Genomic DNA, 18,096 nt, shown 5'->3' on the forward strand with positions numbered 1-18,096 from the left:
TGAGATCCAACACTAATAATGAACTTACCCCTCACATGAATGAGACTTGTCCATGATCATTATTAATCAAATTGAAGGTTGGTTCATAATAAAATTGAGTTGGTTAAGTCAAATTGAACACTTTTGCAAGCTTTACATGTTAGTTATTCCTAGTAAAGCTCTTGCACACATGAGAGTGACTTCCTACTCGCACTTGACTTCTAACGATGCTTGCCAACTGAAAGAATCTAGCCCTTCAGTTGGATTCAGTGATTAATGACAATAAGTTAGATCATGATAATGGTGATTAATTTAGCATATAAGGATTTTTCATGCCCCTATTGATATTATTCAATTTTATTTTTAAAGGATAATTAGTAAGGTTAAGGATTGGCTTGCTCTAAGTGTAAATGGAGTTGATGGACACATAAATTAGTGATACGATCTTTCCTTTTCCTTTGATCGTACTATAATGGTGGTATGGATTGATAGCTTGACCTAGATAAAGTCTAGTTGTAAGTGGTGATGGACACTTTTGAAATATATTACTAGGTAGCTCTATGGAAGCCCAAGATAAGTTTGAGACCAAACCCAACTCAAAGAGTGTTTAGTATAAGAGTTGGCGGTGTTGCTGGTGCATCCGACGTGTCTGGTGTGCACCCGATACATGGCATCAGATAGGAGAGTTCCCTGCTTTATAAGGACGCAAAACAAAATGTGTCCAATGTGCATAGGATAAGATGTACTGGACACGACAACTAGAGAGAGTTGCATAATGGCGTGAGAGCTTGTATAGTCATCGGATATGTCCATTAAGGCATTGAACATGTCACCAGATATGACACCCATAGAGGGTTGCAAACTTACGCTAGAGATAATGTACTGACCAGGTGTGACTAGTGAGTCACCAAATTTGACATCAGAGAGAGCACTTAGAAAGGTCTTCAACTATGCACCTTGAGGCGTTATAGTCACTAGACATGTTCCGTGAGCATGAGAGCACTAGACACTAGTATAGTAACGGTTAATTTTAGAACTAGTCATTGAAGCATGCACTAGATGTGTCTAGTGGAGGTAGGTCTACACCAGACATGCCTGGTGCACCCATGAAAGCTGGTTGTGAAGGGGATGGAGAGGGAAGCTAAAGGTGAGTTTAAGGGGCAACCGTCTAGGGAAGAGCACATGAAAGAAGCATAATTTGACAAAGAGTTGCAATTAGGGTGTACTTGCTGAGAAGGGCACAGGGAAGGAGTGCGGCCAGGTAGGAAGAGGTGCGGCTAGCCCACTGATGCTATGAGAAAGAAACATGAGCATCGTGGGGAAGAAGAGGAAAAGAAACAAGCAAACTGGTACATGGTGCGTGTAACTAGTGACAATGGTGGATATTTTTTCTAACTCTACCACACTTGGGTTGGTGGAGCATTCCTCGATGTGATCTACTAAAAGGTAAATCTAGTCCTCAAATTCACCGTTTTGGTAGATCCAAAATTAGTAAAGCTGTAGCGTTTAGAACTTTTTTTTCTAAATCCGGATTTGGTAAATCTAAGGGCCTCTTTGGAACAAAGGAAATGTGAAGGGTTCATTCCCTATAGGGAAATTTCTTACGTGAGCCTTTGGAACATAAGATTTAATCACATGAATTCTTTTGAAATTCTAATAAATTGCTTTCCCCCATACAAGTTTTGGAGAAAAATAACAATAGATCTAAACTCTTGGAAACTTTTCTATGACTTATAATTCTTGCATGGCATCCAAAGGATGGTCCTGAAGGGGACCTGAAGTGTTTAGAAAAACTTTTATAAAGTAAAATTACTTTTATTGAATCTAAGGTTGGAGGAGTATCTTAAACAGCCTGAGTCTCTTTAGTCCAGTTGTAGATTCTTAAAAATTTGATATTAATTAAGTTGTGAGCTATTAAAAGCATGATAGCTTGGTAAGGGCACGTATAACCCACATAAATGACTCATATCTTAAGAAATATCTAAGAAGATAAATGTAAAAACACAAAAGACGTATCCTAGTGAAGGAACGTCTCTAGCACGGTTCTCCGTATATAAGATATTGTTTCACTCGTACAACACATATAAATGAGCTGTATCTGAGGGTTTCTAGTGATAAGATATAAGGCTTAGATGCATTATGTTGTATGAACGAGTTTTTTTAAGTGTATATAGTTCTTAAAGAATCGCAACATAGTATATAAGTTGTACATGCCCTAACATGGATGACATTAATCTAAAAAATCTCAGGTAAAATGTGATTTTAAATTAAACTAGAAAAATATGTAGATTTTTAGGAATATATTTTTCTGTCTAGTTGAGATTCTAGATTTTTGGTAACAAATCTATACTATACTTAAAGCACTAGTTTCAACGGTCGTCCCACGTCATATTTTTACAAATAACCACTCACAACTATTTTAAATTAATCCGCTGCACGTCTATAGATGGCCAAACAGCAATCCGGCACGAGCCAGACGCCCGCGGGCCACAACTCTGGCCCAGACACGTCATGCCGGTCTGCTGACTGTGCCGGACCAGCCCATTAGCCCGTCGGCTCATTTGATTAAATCAACGTAAAATGTTAAAAAACGGTGCAGGAGGTGGGGTTCGAACCCATGCCAGTGTAACCAGTAGAACATCATGATGTTTTTAATATTGAATATAAATTATGTATATGTATATACGTTTTTTTAAATAAAAAATATAATCGTGTCGGGTCGGGCCAGCACTACGGGCCAAGGCTATAGCCCAAGCACGACACGACGTTCTTGATTCTTGCAAGCATTAGATCGTTTCTGAGACCACATTGGCGCAATGGACTACATGATGTTTGATGTTGCTGAATTAGATGGAGCAACAATGATTTGTCACACTAACACTAAAATGAAATGTTATTTATTGGTTTTAAACGTTAGTAATTGCTACGAAGTAGCATAATTTATATGGAACGCATCCAGTTTTATTGGTGCCTGTCTTTAGCAATCACTCCATATTTTGATCTATCTTTTTATAAGTTTGAGTTCACGCGACTTATTTTAGAAACTTGAGCTCACAAACTTTCTCTTATTTGGTCTCTGTACGATGGAATTATGTCATTTTATAATCTCTGTTCGTTCAGTCAGTCATTATGAACTCTCTTATAATCGCTCAATTCATTGGCGGTATTACCAAGACATATTGCATGAGGTAAACAATAACATTAGTTAGCCAAATCAAAAAATATTATACGGAGAGCGGAGACAATTAATATAAAATCTTGAAATTTTTTTATGGATAATTTAGTGGGTATTATTGTAAGTCGTCGCAACGCACGGTCAACCGAACAGTATGATTTACAAAGCTGAACAAATACATTAAAAAACCGTTAAAAAAACTACGATCAATCCAAATCAGACAGTGGGCCTTCTCGGCCTACCGGGTGATGAATAGCAGAGCCCCGGGTTTGGACCGGCCTTCGTCCCGGTCCCCTTCCTCGCCGAGAAATTTGCCATTATGGAGGTCCTCAGGTGCGGCTTCGACGATTTGGAGGCATAGGCGAGGGATTCGCTGTTATGAAAAACTAGGGAACAACCCACACTCCAAAATAGACATGACCACACCATTACACGGATAGAAAAACGATTAGTATCGTTAATACCGTCGCCGTCTCCAGCGCCGTGAGCGCCGTCGAGGTGTCCCTTCTCTCCTTCACCTAGGAGACATCTCCCTAGTCCCTTCTCTCCTCTCTCGCACCAGGCCCGCCACCACCATGGCCTCTCCTTTCCCCTGCCCGCGCCTCCGGCCGGCGCGTGCCGCCCCCGTGCTGGACGACCGACGAGACACTCGCGCTCGCGCGGGCCTACACCGCACGCCGCCTCGCCGTCGGCCGGGAGCGCCTGACCTCCGCTGACTGGGCCGCCGTCGCCGCGGCCGCCCCGTCTAAGACGGCCAGGCAGTGCCGCCACAAGGTCGAGAAGCTCCGCCGACGCCTCCGATCCAACTGCCGCCGCCCGTGCCCGCTCCTCGACGCCATCGACCTCCTCGACGTTCCTTCCCCGCCCTTCTTCTCCAAGTCCCAGTCCCGATCCACGTCCCGGTCCTCGTCGCCGCCGGCGGCGGCGGTCTCTTCGCCGTTTCCCCCTTCCCCTCCCGCATCCCCGCCCAGAAAGAGGCGGCGGGACTATGCCGGGGACGAGGAAGGTGTGAGCGATGTGGTGGGGGTCTGAGGGCCATCGGAGAGGGTTTCCTGCGAGCGGAGGAGAGGAGGATGGAGGCCGCCCGGGAGACGCAGAGGATGCGGATGGAGATGGCGCTTCGACACCTTGATGCACAGAGGAGGCTCATGGACCTCGGCCGGGGCTGGCGAGGCTGGTCGACCACGGCTGGGGCTCGCACACCACCGTCCTCGCCGACACGATGGGGTACATGGACCCGGAGTGCATGGTCACCGGCAGGGCCAACGCCGAGTCGGACGTCTACAGCTTCGGCGTCGTCCTTCTGGAGATCGCGTGCGGCCGGCGCCCCCTGGTGCCTCGCCACGGCGTGGGAATGGTACGGCAGAGGAGCCATCCTCGACGCCGCCGACGCACGGCTCAATGGCGAGCTCGACGCCCGGGAGGTGGAGACGGTGGCTGCTAGGGTGCGTGCCTGGTAGCGAGAATAGGGAGAAGGAGAAGGGTAACGGATGTAGAGACGACGTGAGTATCACTGATTTAATCATATACGTTATCTTGTAATGGTGTGGTTATGTTTATTTTGGAGTGTGGGTAGTCCCCTAGTTTTTCATAACAGCGAATCCCTCGCCTACGCCTCCAAATCGTCGAAGCCGCATCCCATAATAGCAAATTTCTCTTTCTCGCCTCGTGCGCTCCGCCCGCTGGCATCGTGCTCGTTGAGTTTCCAAAGTCTCAGCCACCCCAGTATACTCCTCCGGATCCGTGTTCCATCACGGCTACAAAAATACTCCGCCTGCATCTCCAAAGCACACGGCTCCCTCTGGTTTCCCGCCTCCTCTTCACCTCCTTCGCGTCCCGACGCTCCCTCATGGCCGCCGCTGCCGCAGCAGCAGCAGCAGTTTCCTCCCCGATTGCTCCACGCGCTGTGGCCGCCGCGGCCTCCCGCCGGGGGTTCGTCACGTTTGGTGGAGGCGCCGCCCGCTCCTCGCCCACGCTGCGGTCCGGCCGCGGGTTCTCTGGTGAGGGCCCCCTCTCTGAGCTGATCGCTTGTGTACCGTAGCATGGCGAGCGAATGATGTGTTTTTCATACTTTCATATTTTGTGAGCTGGAATGCTTGCTTGGTTGCTTATGCTGCCTAGGATCCACGATCGCTAGGTGAAATTTTGTTTAGTATATGTGGATTAACGAGCTCATGTTCAGGGTTACTTCTGTTTTGCTATATCTGCGTTACTAAGTAGTAACTGGAGCATCATGAATTCGTGATGGAGTTAGTCAGGTTGTGTGTAGACAGTCTTAAACAATTCATTTTGTTTTTGAAATTTGTAGCTTCCATTTCCTTAGTGTTACATTTTGTTAAATAAACATGAAAAGTCTGACTCAGATTACCTATTGTTTAGTTGGAACTTGGAACATGTTCAGTACCTGTTCTATACACAATTTGGTATGGAGTAGTCTGTATAGAAGCAGTGGTCGTAGCAGAACCTACTAGTTGAATGTCCATGCATTTGGATCCGAACAAATAAAAGGATCATATTAGCCTCACATGTCTAGGTACTGCTGTTGGGCTGAGCCTAATGCCACAGCATTAGTCTTAGATGTTTTGGGCATTTAATCAAGATCTGTCCCAGTCAATATTGTGCTTGGCTGGCATGCTTGGCCTTCACGGCAGTGACCTGCGATCTCAAGTGTGGCATAAGTGTCTCCTCACTCGTGATGGCTATGTTATCTTTCGTTTGGCTTGCTTACCACACCTAGCCTATGCTATTGTTTCATCACATGTAGAGGTTGGATAGCCATGTACAGGGATTGTGACAGGCAGACTTGCTTGGTGGTAGCAACACCAAAGAGTCTCATGGAGGTTGGAGGAAAGGAAAACAGAAAAAAGAAAAACCAGGAAAAGGCAAATGAAAAGAGACATGGGCGCTTATGAGTAGACTCCCGTACACATCCCTTCTCATTTCATGGTCATGAGTAGACTCCCACTAGGCAGCCCATGAGTAGACTCCCATACACATCCCTTCTCATTTCATGGTCTCACGGAGACATGGACGCTCATGCACGCCGCCTAGGACCATAGTCATAGGATGTAAGTAGAGGGACTCTAACTCTCATCAAGATGATGACACGATGAGTTGGGGCAATTTTCTGTTTATTTCCTCAAACACTACACAATGCCATACCCTTAGAGGGGTTGAGGACACATATTTATAGCCCTAGGGGCTGCACTACCACACCTTGTCACACACACTACACAACAGGATTGTCCTCTAGATGCTAAAGAGACTACAGAGGACAGTCAAAAGCGACTGTTGTCCTCTAGATGCTAAAGCGACTACAGAGGACAGTCAAAAAGCGACTGTTGTCCTCTAGATGCTAAAGAGACTACATAGGACAGTCAAGCTGTCCTCTAGATGCTAAAGGACTACGGAGGACAGTCAAAAGCAGGCTGTCCTCTAGATGCTTGTCACACCCGGTTTTGGAAGGCAAACCGAATGCGAACTATGTACGTGCCAGGATCAGAACTCACGTACACAGCGATTACATAAATGAACATCATCGCACAATGCTCGAATATTAACATAAAAGAGTATTAACTTATTACATCACAGAGTCATAGACATCCACACAGTCATTGTCTTAACAGGTAAATCAAAGTACTAGCGGAACGCAGTAAAGATAAGGCCTTCACAGGCAGCTGACTGGGGGTTGCCGCCAACCCACACCTAGAATTCGTCGTAATCTTGGAACTCCTGGAAGTCTCCTTCCACGGCTTCGCCTTCTCCTGAGCAGTGGTTACAATGCGGGCAACCTGGTGTTTTGTGGTAAAGCAAGGATGAGTACACTTCAACGTACTCAGCAAATGTCCCGTTTGGCTGAAGTGGACTAGCTTTATGTGGGGTTAGGCTCAAGCAGTTGCTTTTAGTTGGTCAAGTATTTATCATTAGTAGAAGCCAGATTTTAGCATTAACCAACCCGTAAACCATTTCCTCATCGAGGAACATCATCATCATAGTCGAACCAAAACCATAACATAATCCTTGTATCTCGAACCATCTGTATCTCTAATCAAAGAGGATCCCAAGGCTGCTCTTAACCGTGAGCACGGCTGATATATCAGTTTCACTACCCTCTGCAGAGGTTGCACACTTTACCCATGAGTCATGATTCCCTTTCTACCCGGGGAGAGCTAATCCCCATTGACCACTACCTAGGTGGTCCGGCAGGGCATCACTACGTAGCTTTTACAAAGGTTCCCCAGAGATCATAGCTGCCCGTTAGGTTTCTCCAGTTTGATAAACACAGTACCCCTCCCCGCAGGAGAGTGACTAACAAAGAGCAAAACGAAAGAACCTCGGCACTCAGCCTCGGCAGAGCAAGCACTGTGCCTGGACCCCATTGACGGCACGACGGCTAAGCAGCTACACCTCTAGTTCCTCTAATTAATTAGCTAAGGGCATCCCATTTCACCCTCATGGCTGCACTGTTATCCCGGGTGGTCTCTCAACGAACAAGTCCTTACGGAGAGGTACTCAGGAAACAGCCTGAGCCCCCTAGAGTATCACAAGATCATCAACATCATCAGGATAACAGTATCATAAATAGTCACATCATGTTCATTGATTAAGTTAAGGCAATAGCAGAGTGCTAACCATAACAGCCCATAAGGTTATCAAGGATAAAGTATAGTGTAAAGCTAGTAAATCCTAAGGTTTCAAGTAAGTAATGTGGGGTAGTAAGTTATAAATGAATAGGACATAATGGGACAGAGGACACTTGCCTTCACCAAACTGCTGATCAGGGACTTCCTCTGCAACCTCCTCGGGAAACACAGACTGCTCGTTGTCTACGTAAAGTAATCATTCACACTATGTACTTGGGAAAATAACAAACAAAAAGCAACATACCAAACATATGCAGCAGAGAGAGATCACAAGTTCATAGTAGAAAAGGGATAGGCACTCTGGTGTTCCCTAGGTCTGGGGTAGAGGACTATACAAAGTGATTCATTATCCACTAATCAGGTTTAAGTCAGTGGTGGGATTAAATCATTACATGGTTTTAAGTTCCTAAACCTAGATGTTTAAGTCCCTAAACTTAAGTACTCCAACTTTTATTAAAGTCTACCAACTTCTAATTATCTCAAATAGGGTTCCAATAACCTTAATCCTATCCTAATGATTAATCATTAATTGGTACATGGAAACAGCAGGGAAACATTGTTTAAATAGATAGACAAAAACATCATGAGCATTTTGCAATTTGAAGCACCTAATTTGGAGTTCATATGACAAAGTTATGAATTTTACAAGTTTAGGGGTTAAAAATATACCCTATATACCTATTTTGAATTAAATAAAAGGTCCGAGGACCTAACTGTGAGAAACCAGGGACGGCGGGTTTAAATTCTAGAAAACCGGGGGTCTCTTTAAGAAAACACGCGGGCGAAGGGGTATCGGGCTCCTACGGCCGTTGGATCTCGGGCGGACGGCCAGGATTAGATCCGCAGGCGGGCGCGCGAGCGCGCGGCGACCTGAGCGGCTGACAGGCGGGGCCGGGTGGGCAGCGCGAGCGCGGCGGCTGACAGGCGGGGCCAGCGGGCAGCGCGGGCGCGGGCGGGCTGACAGGCGGGGCCAGCGGGCAGCGCGGGGCGCGAGCAGGCTGACAGGCGGGGCCCAACGGCAGGGAGGCGGGGTGTGGGGGAAGCGGGCCTGGGCCGCTGGATCTCCGGCGGACGGCCAGGACTGGGCTCGGCCTAATTAAAACGGGGCCGCCCGATCTGGGACGGACGGCGGGGATCGGGTGGGCGGCCTTGGCTTCTCCTACGGCTAGCTGGGGCGGCGGCGCTCGTCCCCGCGGCGGAGGACTCGCCGGAGACGAGGGGCGCGGGCGCTCGGCGGGTCTCTGGGGCGACCTGAGCGGCCGGGAAGGTTGGGGAGGGCACGGGGAATCGCCCGGTGGGGGCTGGATCGGGGCAGGGACACCGGAGGGGGGCGGTCTACGACAAAGCGGCTCGGCGGCGGCATTAATCTACTCCGGCGAGGAATTAAACGTGGCAGAAGGCAATACACGGGTTTGGAGGGGGCGGGAGAGGTTCTTTACCTCAAGGCGGGCTCCGGGGACTCCTCGGTGGCGGCGATGACGCAACGGCGGCCCGGGGCGACGGTGGCGGACCTCCGCGGCTGCACGGAGGACGGCGGGTGAGCGCGGGCAGAGAGAAATAGGGAGGGGGAGGGGGAATTGGGGCGCGTCCCGGGTTGCGGACGTCGGGGCGGAGCTCACCGTGGCAAAGGGCACGGCGGAGCTCCAACGACGACGGGGAAACGAGCTCGGGACGGCGGGGGTTTATGGCGGCGGCGCTCGGGCGTGCGCGCAGCGAGGGGGAGGTGGAAGAGGGGTCTGCTGGAGCGCAAATGAGGGAGGGGGAGAGGGCGAGTGGGGCTCTGGGCTCAAGTGGCCAGGGGCGGGGCGGTTGCGAGCTCCACGCGCGACGTGGGCGCGGAGAAGGCGGCCGCGCGCAGCTCGGGCGGCGGTTACGCGAGGACGACGGGGCTGACAGGCCGGGCCCGCGAGCAGAGAGAGAGGGGAAAGCGGGGGCGGGCGCGCGGAAGGCGGCCGCGCTGACGGGCGGGCCCGCCAGGGCAGAGAGAGCGGGGGGGGGGGGGGGGGGAGAGCGCGCGCGCGCGGGATGGGCCTAGCTGGGCCGAAAGGCTGAGGGGGCGGCGGGGTTGGGCTTCTTTCCTTTTCTTTTTATTCTGAAATTTGTTTTCTCTTTTCTTTTTATTTTCTCTATTTGATTCAAATCCAAATAAGCCACAAATTCAAATTAGACTTTCAAAGAATTATGCACCAAGCAAAAGTGAAATCTAGGGTTCAACATGATGCAACAATTCATACTCCCTTAGGGTTTAACCTATTAAACTATAATTACAAATAAAATAAGCACTTTTCTCCTATAGAAATGAGAAAGAAAAGAATGAGGAAGGATGAGAAAAGGGAAGTAACACCTGAATTTGTGAATATGAGCAAAGAAATTTTATACCCCCAAATTCAGGGTGTTACAAACCTATCCCCCTTAAAAGAATCTCGCCCCGAGATTCAAGGTTGGTCAGCAAAGAGTTCAGGGTATTTGGCCTTCAGGTCATCTTCTCGTTCCCAGGTTGCTTCTTCCTCGGAGTGGTGACCTCATCTGACTTTGCACATTCTGATGGTGTTCCTCCGGGTGACTCTGTCTGCAAACTCCAGAATCTGCGTTGGCTTCTCTATGTATGTCAGATCTTCCTGGACTTCCAAACCCTCCACTGGCAACTGTTCTTCTGGTACTCGCAGACACTTCTTCAATTGCGACACGTGGAACACGTTGTGCACTGCTGACAAGCTCTCTGGTAGGTTGAGCTGGTAGGCCACTTCTCCACGCTTGGCTTGGATCTGATATGGTCCAACGTACCGGGGTGCTAACTTGCCTTTAACTCCGAACCTTCTGACTCCCCTGATAGGTGACACCTTCAGATAGACGTAGTCCCCCACTTCAAAACTCAGTTCTCTTCTCCTTCTGTCCGCATAGCTTCGCTGCCTTGATTGTGCTATCTTCAGATTCTCCCGAACCATTTTGATATTCTCTTCGGCTTCAAGCAAGATGTCGGGGCCAAACACCTGTCTCTCTCCAGGCTGGTCCCAATGCAGCGGAGTCCTACAACTCCGTCCATAGAGTGCCTGAAACGGTGACATCTTCAAGCTGGCCTGGTAACTATTGTTGTAGGAGAATTCTGCATAAGGTAACCTTTTGTCCCATCCTGACTTGTCTTGCAACGCACATGCTCTCAACATATCTTCTAGGATCTGATTAGTTCTTTCAGTCTGACCGTCTGTCTGTGGGTGATAAGCTGAGCTGAAGTTCAAATGTGTGCCCAAAGCTTCTTGTAGCTGCTGCCAAAAATGAGAGGTGAACTGCGTTCCTCGATCTGACACTATCTTCTTCGGCACACCATGAAGGCAGACTATCCGTGACATGTATAACTCGGCTAACGTTGCTCCGGTCTATGTTGTCTTCACAGGTATGAAATGGGCCACCTTTGTTAAGCGGTCCACAACCACCCAGATGGAATCATAACCGGCCCGGGTACGAGGTAGGCCAACTATAAAATCCATCCCGATCTCATCCCACTTCCACTGAGGAATCCGCAAAGGCTGCAACAATCCGGCGGGCCTCTGATGCTCTGCTTTGGTCCTCTGACAGCTATCACAGATGGCGACATATTCTGCGATCTCTCTTTTCATGCCATACCACCAAAACCTCTTTTTAAAATCCTGATACATCTTCTCACTTCCAGGGTGTATGGAGTAGGCTGTCTCATGAGCTTCCCTGAGGATCAGTTCCCGAATAGGTTTGAGGTCGGGAACTCACAATCGGTCCTTGAACCATATTACTCCCTCTTAGAGATGGCAACGGGTACCCGCGACCCGATACCCGATGGGTATTTACTCCATTAGGGTATGTATGTGGGCTAAATATTCTACCTGTGGGTCTGTTATTGGGCAAAAATCTTCACCCAATGGGTAAACGGGTATTAGAACATTCCGCCTTCACTCATACCCGTTAACCCGTGGGTATAAAATACCCAATATAAACTTAGCCCAAGCATGAACTTGGTCTTTAGTCATCCATCTTTTTTACTATTTAACAACCTTTTAGACCATAATGTCATAAAAGGCTTAACGACAATTTAATGACCATGTAATGGAACATGTAATGTGCTATGTAGTACTGTCCTAGTGTTACTACTTTATCCAATTATCTTTTATGTGTTGAATGGATGGTTAAATGATGCTAGAAAATTTTGTAATGGTATTTATATGGATATACTTGACATTTGTATAGTATAATATTTTGATAGACTTTTAATTTTTGTGGGTACGGGTGACCCGATGGGTGACCCATACCCACATGGGTATGGGTATGGGGGTAAATCCATACCCACCAGTGTATATGGGTAACCCGGTGGGGTTATTTTTGTGTCGTGGGTATGGGTATGGGGTAGTAATACCCGGTGGGTATTTACCCATTGCCATCTCTACTCCCTATTCATCCTCTCGAAAGTCTTTGCCTCTTCCTTCTAAGATCAGTTGCCGAATCTTGTTGATGTTTTCATCATCCTTCTGCCCTTCTTTGATCTCCCGCTCTAGGGTGAGCTCTAATTCCACCGTTACTCCTTGTGTACTGTTCAGGAAACCGAGGCTCAGTCTGTCGAACTCTTTGGCTAACTCATACGGCATCGGGTACGTGGCCAACATATTGACTTGACTCTTCCTGCTCAGAGCATCTGCAACAACATTGGCTTTGCCTGGATGGTAATGTATCTCCAACTCATAGTCTTTGATCAATTCCAACCATCTTCGCTGCCTCATGTTTAACTCTGACTGGGTGAATATGTACTTTAGACTTTTATGATCTGTGTAGATGTCGCACTTCTGCCCATACAGGTAATGTCTCCAGGTCTTTAAGGCATGAACCACTGCTGCCAACTCCAGGTCATGTGTGGGATAATTTTTCTCATGGATCTTCAGCTGTTGAGATGAGTATGCTACCACTCTTCCTTCTTGCATTAGCACACATCCCAATCCGGTGTACGAAGCGTCGCAATACACTGAGAATGACTTGTGAACATCAGGCAGGACTAACACAAGAGCTGTAGTCAATCTATTCTTCAGTTCTTCAAATGCTTCCTGACACTTTTGAGTCCATTTAAACTCAACTTTCTTCGCTAGCAACGCTGTCATTGGCCTAGCAATCTTTGAGAAGCCTTCAATGAAACGCCTATAATATCCAGCCATTCCAATGAAGCTCTTGATCCCACGAACATCCTTCGGTGCTTTCCAGTTCAGGATATCTGCTACTTTCTTTGGATCCACTGCTAACTCATCTTGATTTATGATGTGACCCAGAAATAAGACTTCATGAAACCAGAATTCGCATTTGCCCAGCTTGGCATACAACTGATGCTCTCGAAGCCTTTGCAATACCATCTTCAAATGCTCTACATGATCTTCCTCACTTTGAGAGTATATGAGAATGTCATCGATGAACACTACCACAAACTTGTCCAGATAATCCATGAACACACTGTTCATCAGGTACATAAAGAAGGCTGACGCATTTGTCAAACCAAAGGACATAACTGTGAACTCATATAATCCATACTTGGTGATGAATGCTGTCTTCGGTATGTCCGAGGGTCGGATTCTGAGTTGATGGTAACCTGACCTCAGGTGTATCTTAGAGAATACGCTGGCACCTCTGAGCTGGTCGAACAAATCTTCTGTCCTTGGCAGGGGGTACTTGTTCTTGACGGTGACTTCATTCAAGGCTCTGTAGTCTATGCACATCCTTTTGGTACCATCTTTCTTCTCTACAAACAACACTGGAGCGGCCCAAGGCGAGGTGCTTGGCCTGATGTAACCCTTCTCTAACATCTCATCTATCTGCTTCTTGAGTTCTACCAATTCTGGTCCAGACACTCGGTAGGCTCTTTTGGAAATGGGGGCGGTACCAGGGATAAGCTCTATGGCAAATTCGTCTTTTCTCTCGGGTGGCATGCCCGTTAGCTCCTCGGGAAACACATCCGGAAAGTCCGACACAACCTTGATAGCCTCGAGCGGGTTAGGCTCCTTACTATCAACTGAAATCTGGTGACAGACTCCCTCCGCTGATTTAGGCATCCTTAGCTCGGCCACTACCTCTTCTCCTGACGGGGACTTCAATGTTACGGTCCTCTTGTCACAACTAACATTTGCTTCATACTTCATTAACCAATTCATCCCTAGAATAACATCTATCCCAGGGGTGTCTATTACTATTAAGTCACTGGGGAATCCTATCCCCCTTATTTCCACCATTATATTTGAGCATATTTTATCTGTTTGCACTTTGCCACCAACCGAATTAATCCTCATGGGCGGCATCATTGCCTCTACTGAGATGTTATGCAATTCTACCCGTGTTGCAGTGACAAATGAATGAGTTGCACCAGTATCAAATAGCACTTTTGCGGGATGAGATTCGACTGAGAACATACCTACTGCCACATCTGGTGCATCCTGGATTGCTTCGGCCTCCAAGTGGTTCACCTTTCCACGGTTGTACGCTTGGTTACGATTGCCTGCTGCCGGCTGCAGTACACCTTGCCTTGTTGGAGCATTGGGGTTGGTCTGCTGCTGAGCCATCTTCTTTGGGCACTGCATCGCCCAGTGGCCTTGATCTCCACAGTGGAAACATCCTCTGCCTCCTCCTTGTGCTGGGGCTTCTTGGTTGCTCTGATTTGCTGCTGGGGCAGGAAGGCGAGGTGCCTGGTTGTTCTGCTTCTGATACTGATTACCTCCCTGCTGGCTGTGCTGACGATACTGCTGCTGCTGCTGTGGGTACTGCCTCTGAAACTGCTGCTGATGCGGACGCTGATTCTGATTCTGGTATCCTTGTGGGTGGCTAGGCCTGCCTTGCTGAGATGAACTGCCTGAGAAACGGGGACGGCTGATGCTTCCGGTCTGGGGTCCACTCATCTTGCGCTTCCGATCTTCCATATCCTTACGCTTCTTCTCAGTCATAACTGCCCTATCGATCAGGTGCTGGAAGGTGGGGAAGGTGTGATTCATCAGCTGGTAATGCAGGGGATCCACCAAACCCCTCATGAACCTGTACTGCCTTTTAGCATCAGTGTTGACATCTTCAGGTGCATAACGGGATAGCTGCAGAAACTTATCCCTGTATTCACTAACAGACAGGGGTCCCTGCTTCAGAGCCAGAAACTCCTCCTTCTTCACGATCATCAGTCCCTCTGGCACATGGTACCTGTGGAAACTCTCGCTGAATTCTTCCCAGGTGATGGCTTCGGGGTCAGCATGTGTGGCGAGGTAGGACTCCCACCAGGACTGGGCTGCTCCCCTTAGCTGACGGGGACCATACAGAACCTTCTCCCTGTCGTCACATTGGGCGGTGCGCAGTTCCCTTTCCACTGCGCGCAGCCAGTCTTCTGCATCCATGGGGTCAGCAGAATGGGCGAAGGTAGGAGGGTGCCCTCTCATGAACTCGTCACGCTTATCCCGTGGCATCTGGGGCATCTGCACTTGCAATTGGGGTTGGGGTTGCTGTTGAGCCTGCTGCATGGCTGCCAGAGTCTGCCCAATGGCCTGCACTGCCTGAGTCTGCATCAAGAACATCTGTTCTACTGACATCGGGGGTGGTGGGGGAGGCTGCCTCTATTGTTCCTCCTGCTGGTCATGCTGCTCTTGCTGAGCACGCCTGTTGCATCGGCGCCTGTTGTCAGACATCTGTGGAAGACATTCACACATCAGCATTGATCTTACAACCCTTCAGCATAAGAAAAGAGAATACATAATTCTTCATGACACTGAGTGAACAAAGAGCTTCACTGATCCTCATTATGATTCAACACCGCTTCTCAGATAAGAAGGAAAGTAGAAGTAAATGGTTTCCCAACTAAGCAACTGACTTTATTAACATTACTAGCTAGGCCAAACTGCAGGGGAAACCCACAGGTTGGCAACAGTCATTACAAAGATTCGAATCCAGCACAAGTTCATCATAACAAGCATGAAAGCAACTGATAAGCAAACTAAACTAAATGGAAGCAACTGATAAGCAAACTAAACTGACTACCTAAGACTGAGACATCTGACTTAAGAATTATTACAAACTCCGACGCTAACGATCTAAGGATCCAGATCTATCCTGGTCTTACAGACAGGGGAACCATAAGTGTGGTGACCACGTGGCGGTGAGCGGTATGGGTGCTGAGTCCCAACAGAAGCGGGGGAACCACCCTCCTGGTGATGGCGCTCTGCCAGCTCAGCACGCAACTCCGCAATCTCCGTTCGAGCCCTGCTTAGCTCGTCCAGAGAGTGGTCCAGCTCAGTGTTAAGCACTGCGACTAGGTTGACTGTGCTGCTCAACCTAGGGTTAGCCTCACCAACAGGTGAGACAACCACACTCTCGGTGCTGCCAGTAGGGCGGCGGGGGTAGTACCGAAGGTTAAGACCGTCGGCCACCCCACCGAACAAAGAACAGTACTGGGAGAGTGCACGTCATGCTGCATCCTGCATAGCCGCCTCTGCAGTGTCCCTCTCGGAGATGGAATAGTGCTCAGAAACGGCCTCCGCACCCCGGAGGTCATCCTCCGGACGGCGAACTAGGCAGGTAGCCTCCCAGCGGTCCGGGTACCTTCCGCGACTGTGCTGGTAGACTACACAACGATACTCGATCGACCAGGTGTGCCGGTCGAAAGCCTGGCGCAGCAAGGTGTCGAGTGCGTCGTGGAAGTGACAACCGCGAGCGGCGTCACGGGTGATGGGTCGGGCGACCCATCCTTCCGCCTCCTGCGGCTCAGAAGACTCCGTGCTGTGGTCTGAGTCGTCGTCGGGGTCTCCTCCAGGATCTCCTCCAGTAGCTCCTCCAACAGCCGGGGCGTCCCGCGGTGGTGCAGGGGGCGCCTCCAGCTGGGCCACAGAGGAACGGGGCCTCACGGACTCCACTTCTCGCTGGGGTGGGGAGGAAGAGCCCTGCTGCTCTCTGTGCTGCCGCCGGCGTTCCTGCTCCTCACGCAGGCGGTGGTGCAGCCTCTCCAGGTGACTCGACTGACCGGACACGGTGCGGTGCAGAGGACGCTCCGCAAGTCGAGACGGCAGGAAAGGAATCACCGACTTACGTGCAGTGTGTCTAAGACGAGCCATCTACAAAAGACACCGTAAGCATAAGAGTAAGAGCAGAACTAATATGACAAGTGAATAAACCATAGACAGAATAAGATAAAATTTTTTGACAAGGTATAATATAGTATATATATGTAGTAGAACATAGGGTTGGTCGAGGTGACCGACTTTTGAAGTAACATCAGAGGTCAAGGTGAGAGGGAAGGTCAATAGTCCTTAATACGACCAGTGCTACTCTAGGTCAGCGGTCCTACAGTCAACACGGCTTTGATACCACTTATGTCACACCCGGTTTTGGAAGGCAAACCGAATGCGAACTATGTACGTGCCAGGATCAGAACTCACGTACACAGCGATTACATAAATGAACATCATCGCACAATGCTCGAATATTAACATAAAAGAGTATTAACTTATTACATCACAGAGTCATAGACATCCACACAGTCATTGTCTTAACAGGTAAATCAAAGTACTAGCGGAACGCAGTAAAGATAAGGCCTTCACAGGCAGCTGACTGGGGGTTGCCGCCAACCCACACCTAGAATTCGTCGTAATCTTGGAACTCCTGGAAGTCTCCTTCCACGGCTTCGCCTTCTCCTGAGCAGTGGTTACAATGCGGGCAACCTGGTGTTTTGTGGTAAAGCAAGGATGAGTACACTTCAACGTACTCAGCAAATGTCCCGTTTGGCTGAAGTGGACTAGCTTTATGTGGGGTTAGGCTCAAGCAGTTGCTTTTAGTTGGTCAAGTATTTATCATTAGTAGAAGCCAGATTTTAGCATTAACCAACCCGTAAACCATTTCCTCATCGAGGAACATCATCATCATAGTCGAACCAAAACCATAACATAATCCTTGTATCTCGAACCATCTGTATCTCTAATCAAAGAGGATCCCAAGGCTGCTCTTAACCGTGAGCACGGCTGATATATCAGTTTCACTACCCTCTGCAGAGGTTGCACACTTTACCCATGAGTCATGATTCCCTTTCTACCCGGGGAGAGCTAATCCCCATTGACCACTACCTAGGTGGTCCGGCAGGGCATCACTACGTAGCTTTTACAAAGGTTCCCCAGAGATCATAGCTGCCCGTTAGGTTTCTCCAGTTTGATAAACACAGTACCCCTCCCCGCAGGAGAGTGACTAACAAAGAGCAAAACGAAAGAACCTCGGCACTCAGCCTCGGCAGAGCAAGCACTGTGCCTGGACCCCATTGACGGCACGACGGCTAAGCAGCTACAC

At 48.7% G+C, this 18,096-nt stretch overlaps 1 protein-coding gene and 1 pseudogene across 1 annotated transcript in view; both read left to right on the forward strand.

Moving 5' to 3' along the window:
* The first annotated feature begins 1,107 nt into the window (after positions 1 to 1,107).
* On the forward strand, positions 1,108 to 4,614 carry LOC109939285 (uncharacterized; annotated as a pseudogene).
* A 267-nt stretch (positions 4,615 to 4,881) lies between these two features.
* The window catches only part of LOC103646607 (3-oxoacyl-[acyl-carrier-protein] reductase 4-like), a 65,107-nt gene continuing 51,892 nt past the window's right edge, over positions 4,882 to 18,096 (forward strand). The window contains exon 1 of the mRNA NM_001327911.1: positions 4,882 to 5,154. Within this exon, the coding sequence (NP_001314840.1) occupies positions 5,004 to 5,154 (151 nt within the window). The 5' untranslated portion in view covers positions 4,882 to 5,003. The remainder of the gene's footprint in view (positions 5,155 to 18,096) is intronic.

This window comes from Zea mays, chromosome 2 (assembly GCF_902167145.1).
Source record: "Zea mays cultivar B73 chromosome 2, Zm-B73-REFERENCE-NAM-5.0, whole genome shotgun sequence".
NCBI classification, from domain to species: Eukaryota; Viridiplantae; Streptophyta; class Magnoliopsida; order Poales; family Poaceae; genus Zea; species Zea mays.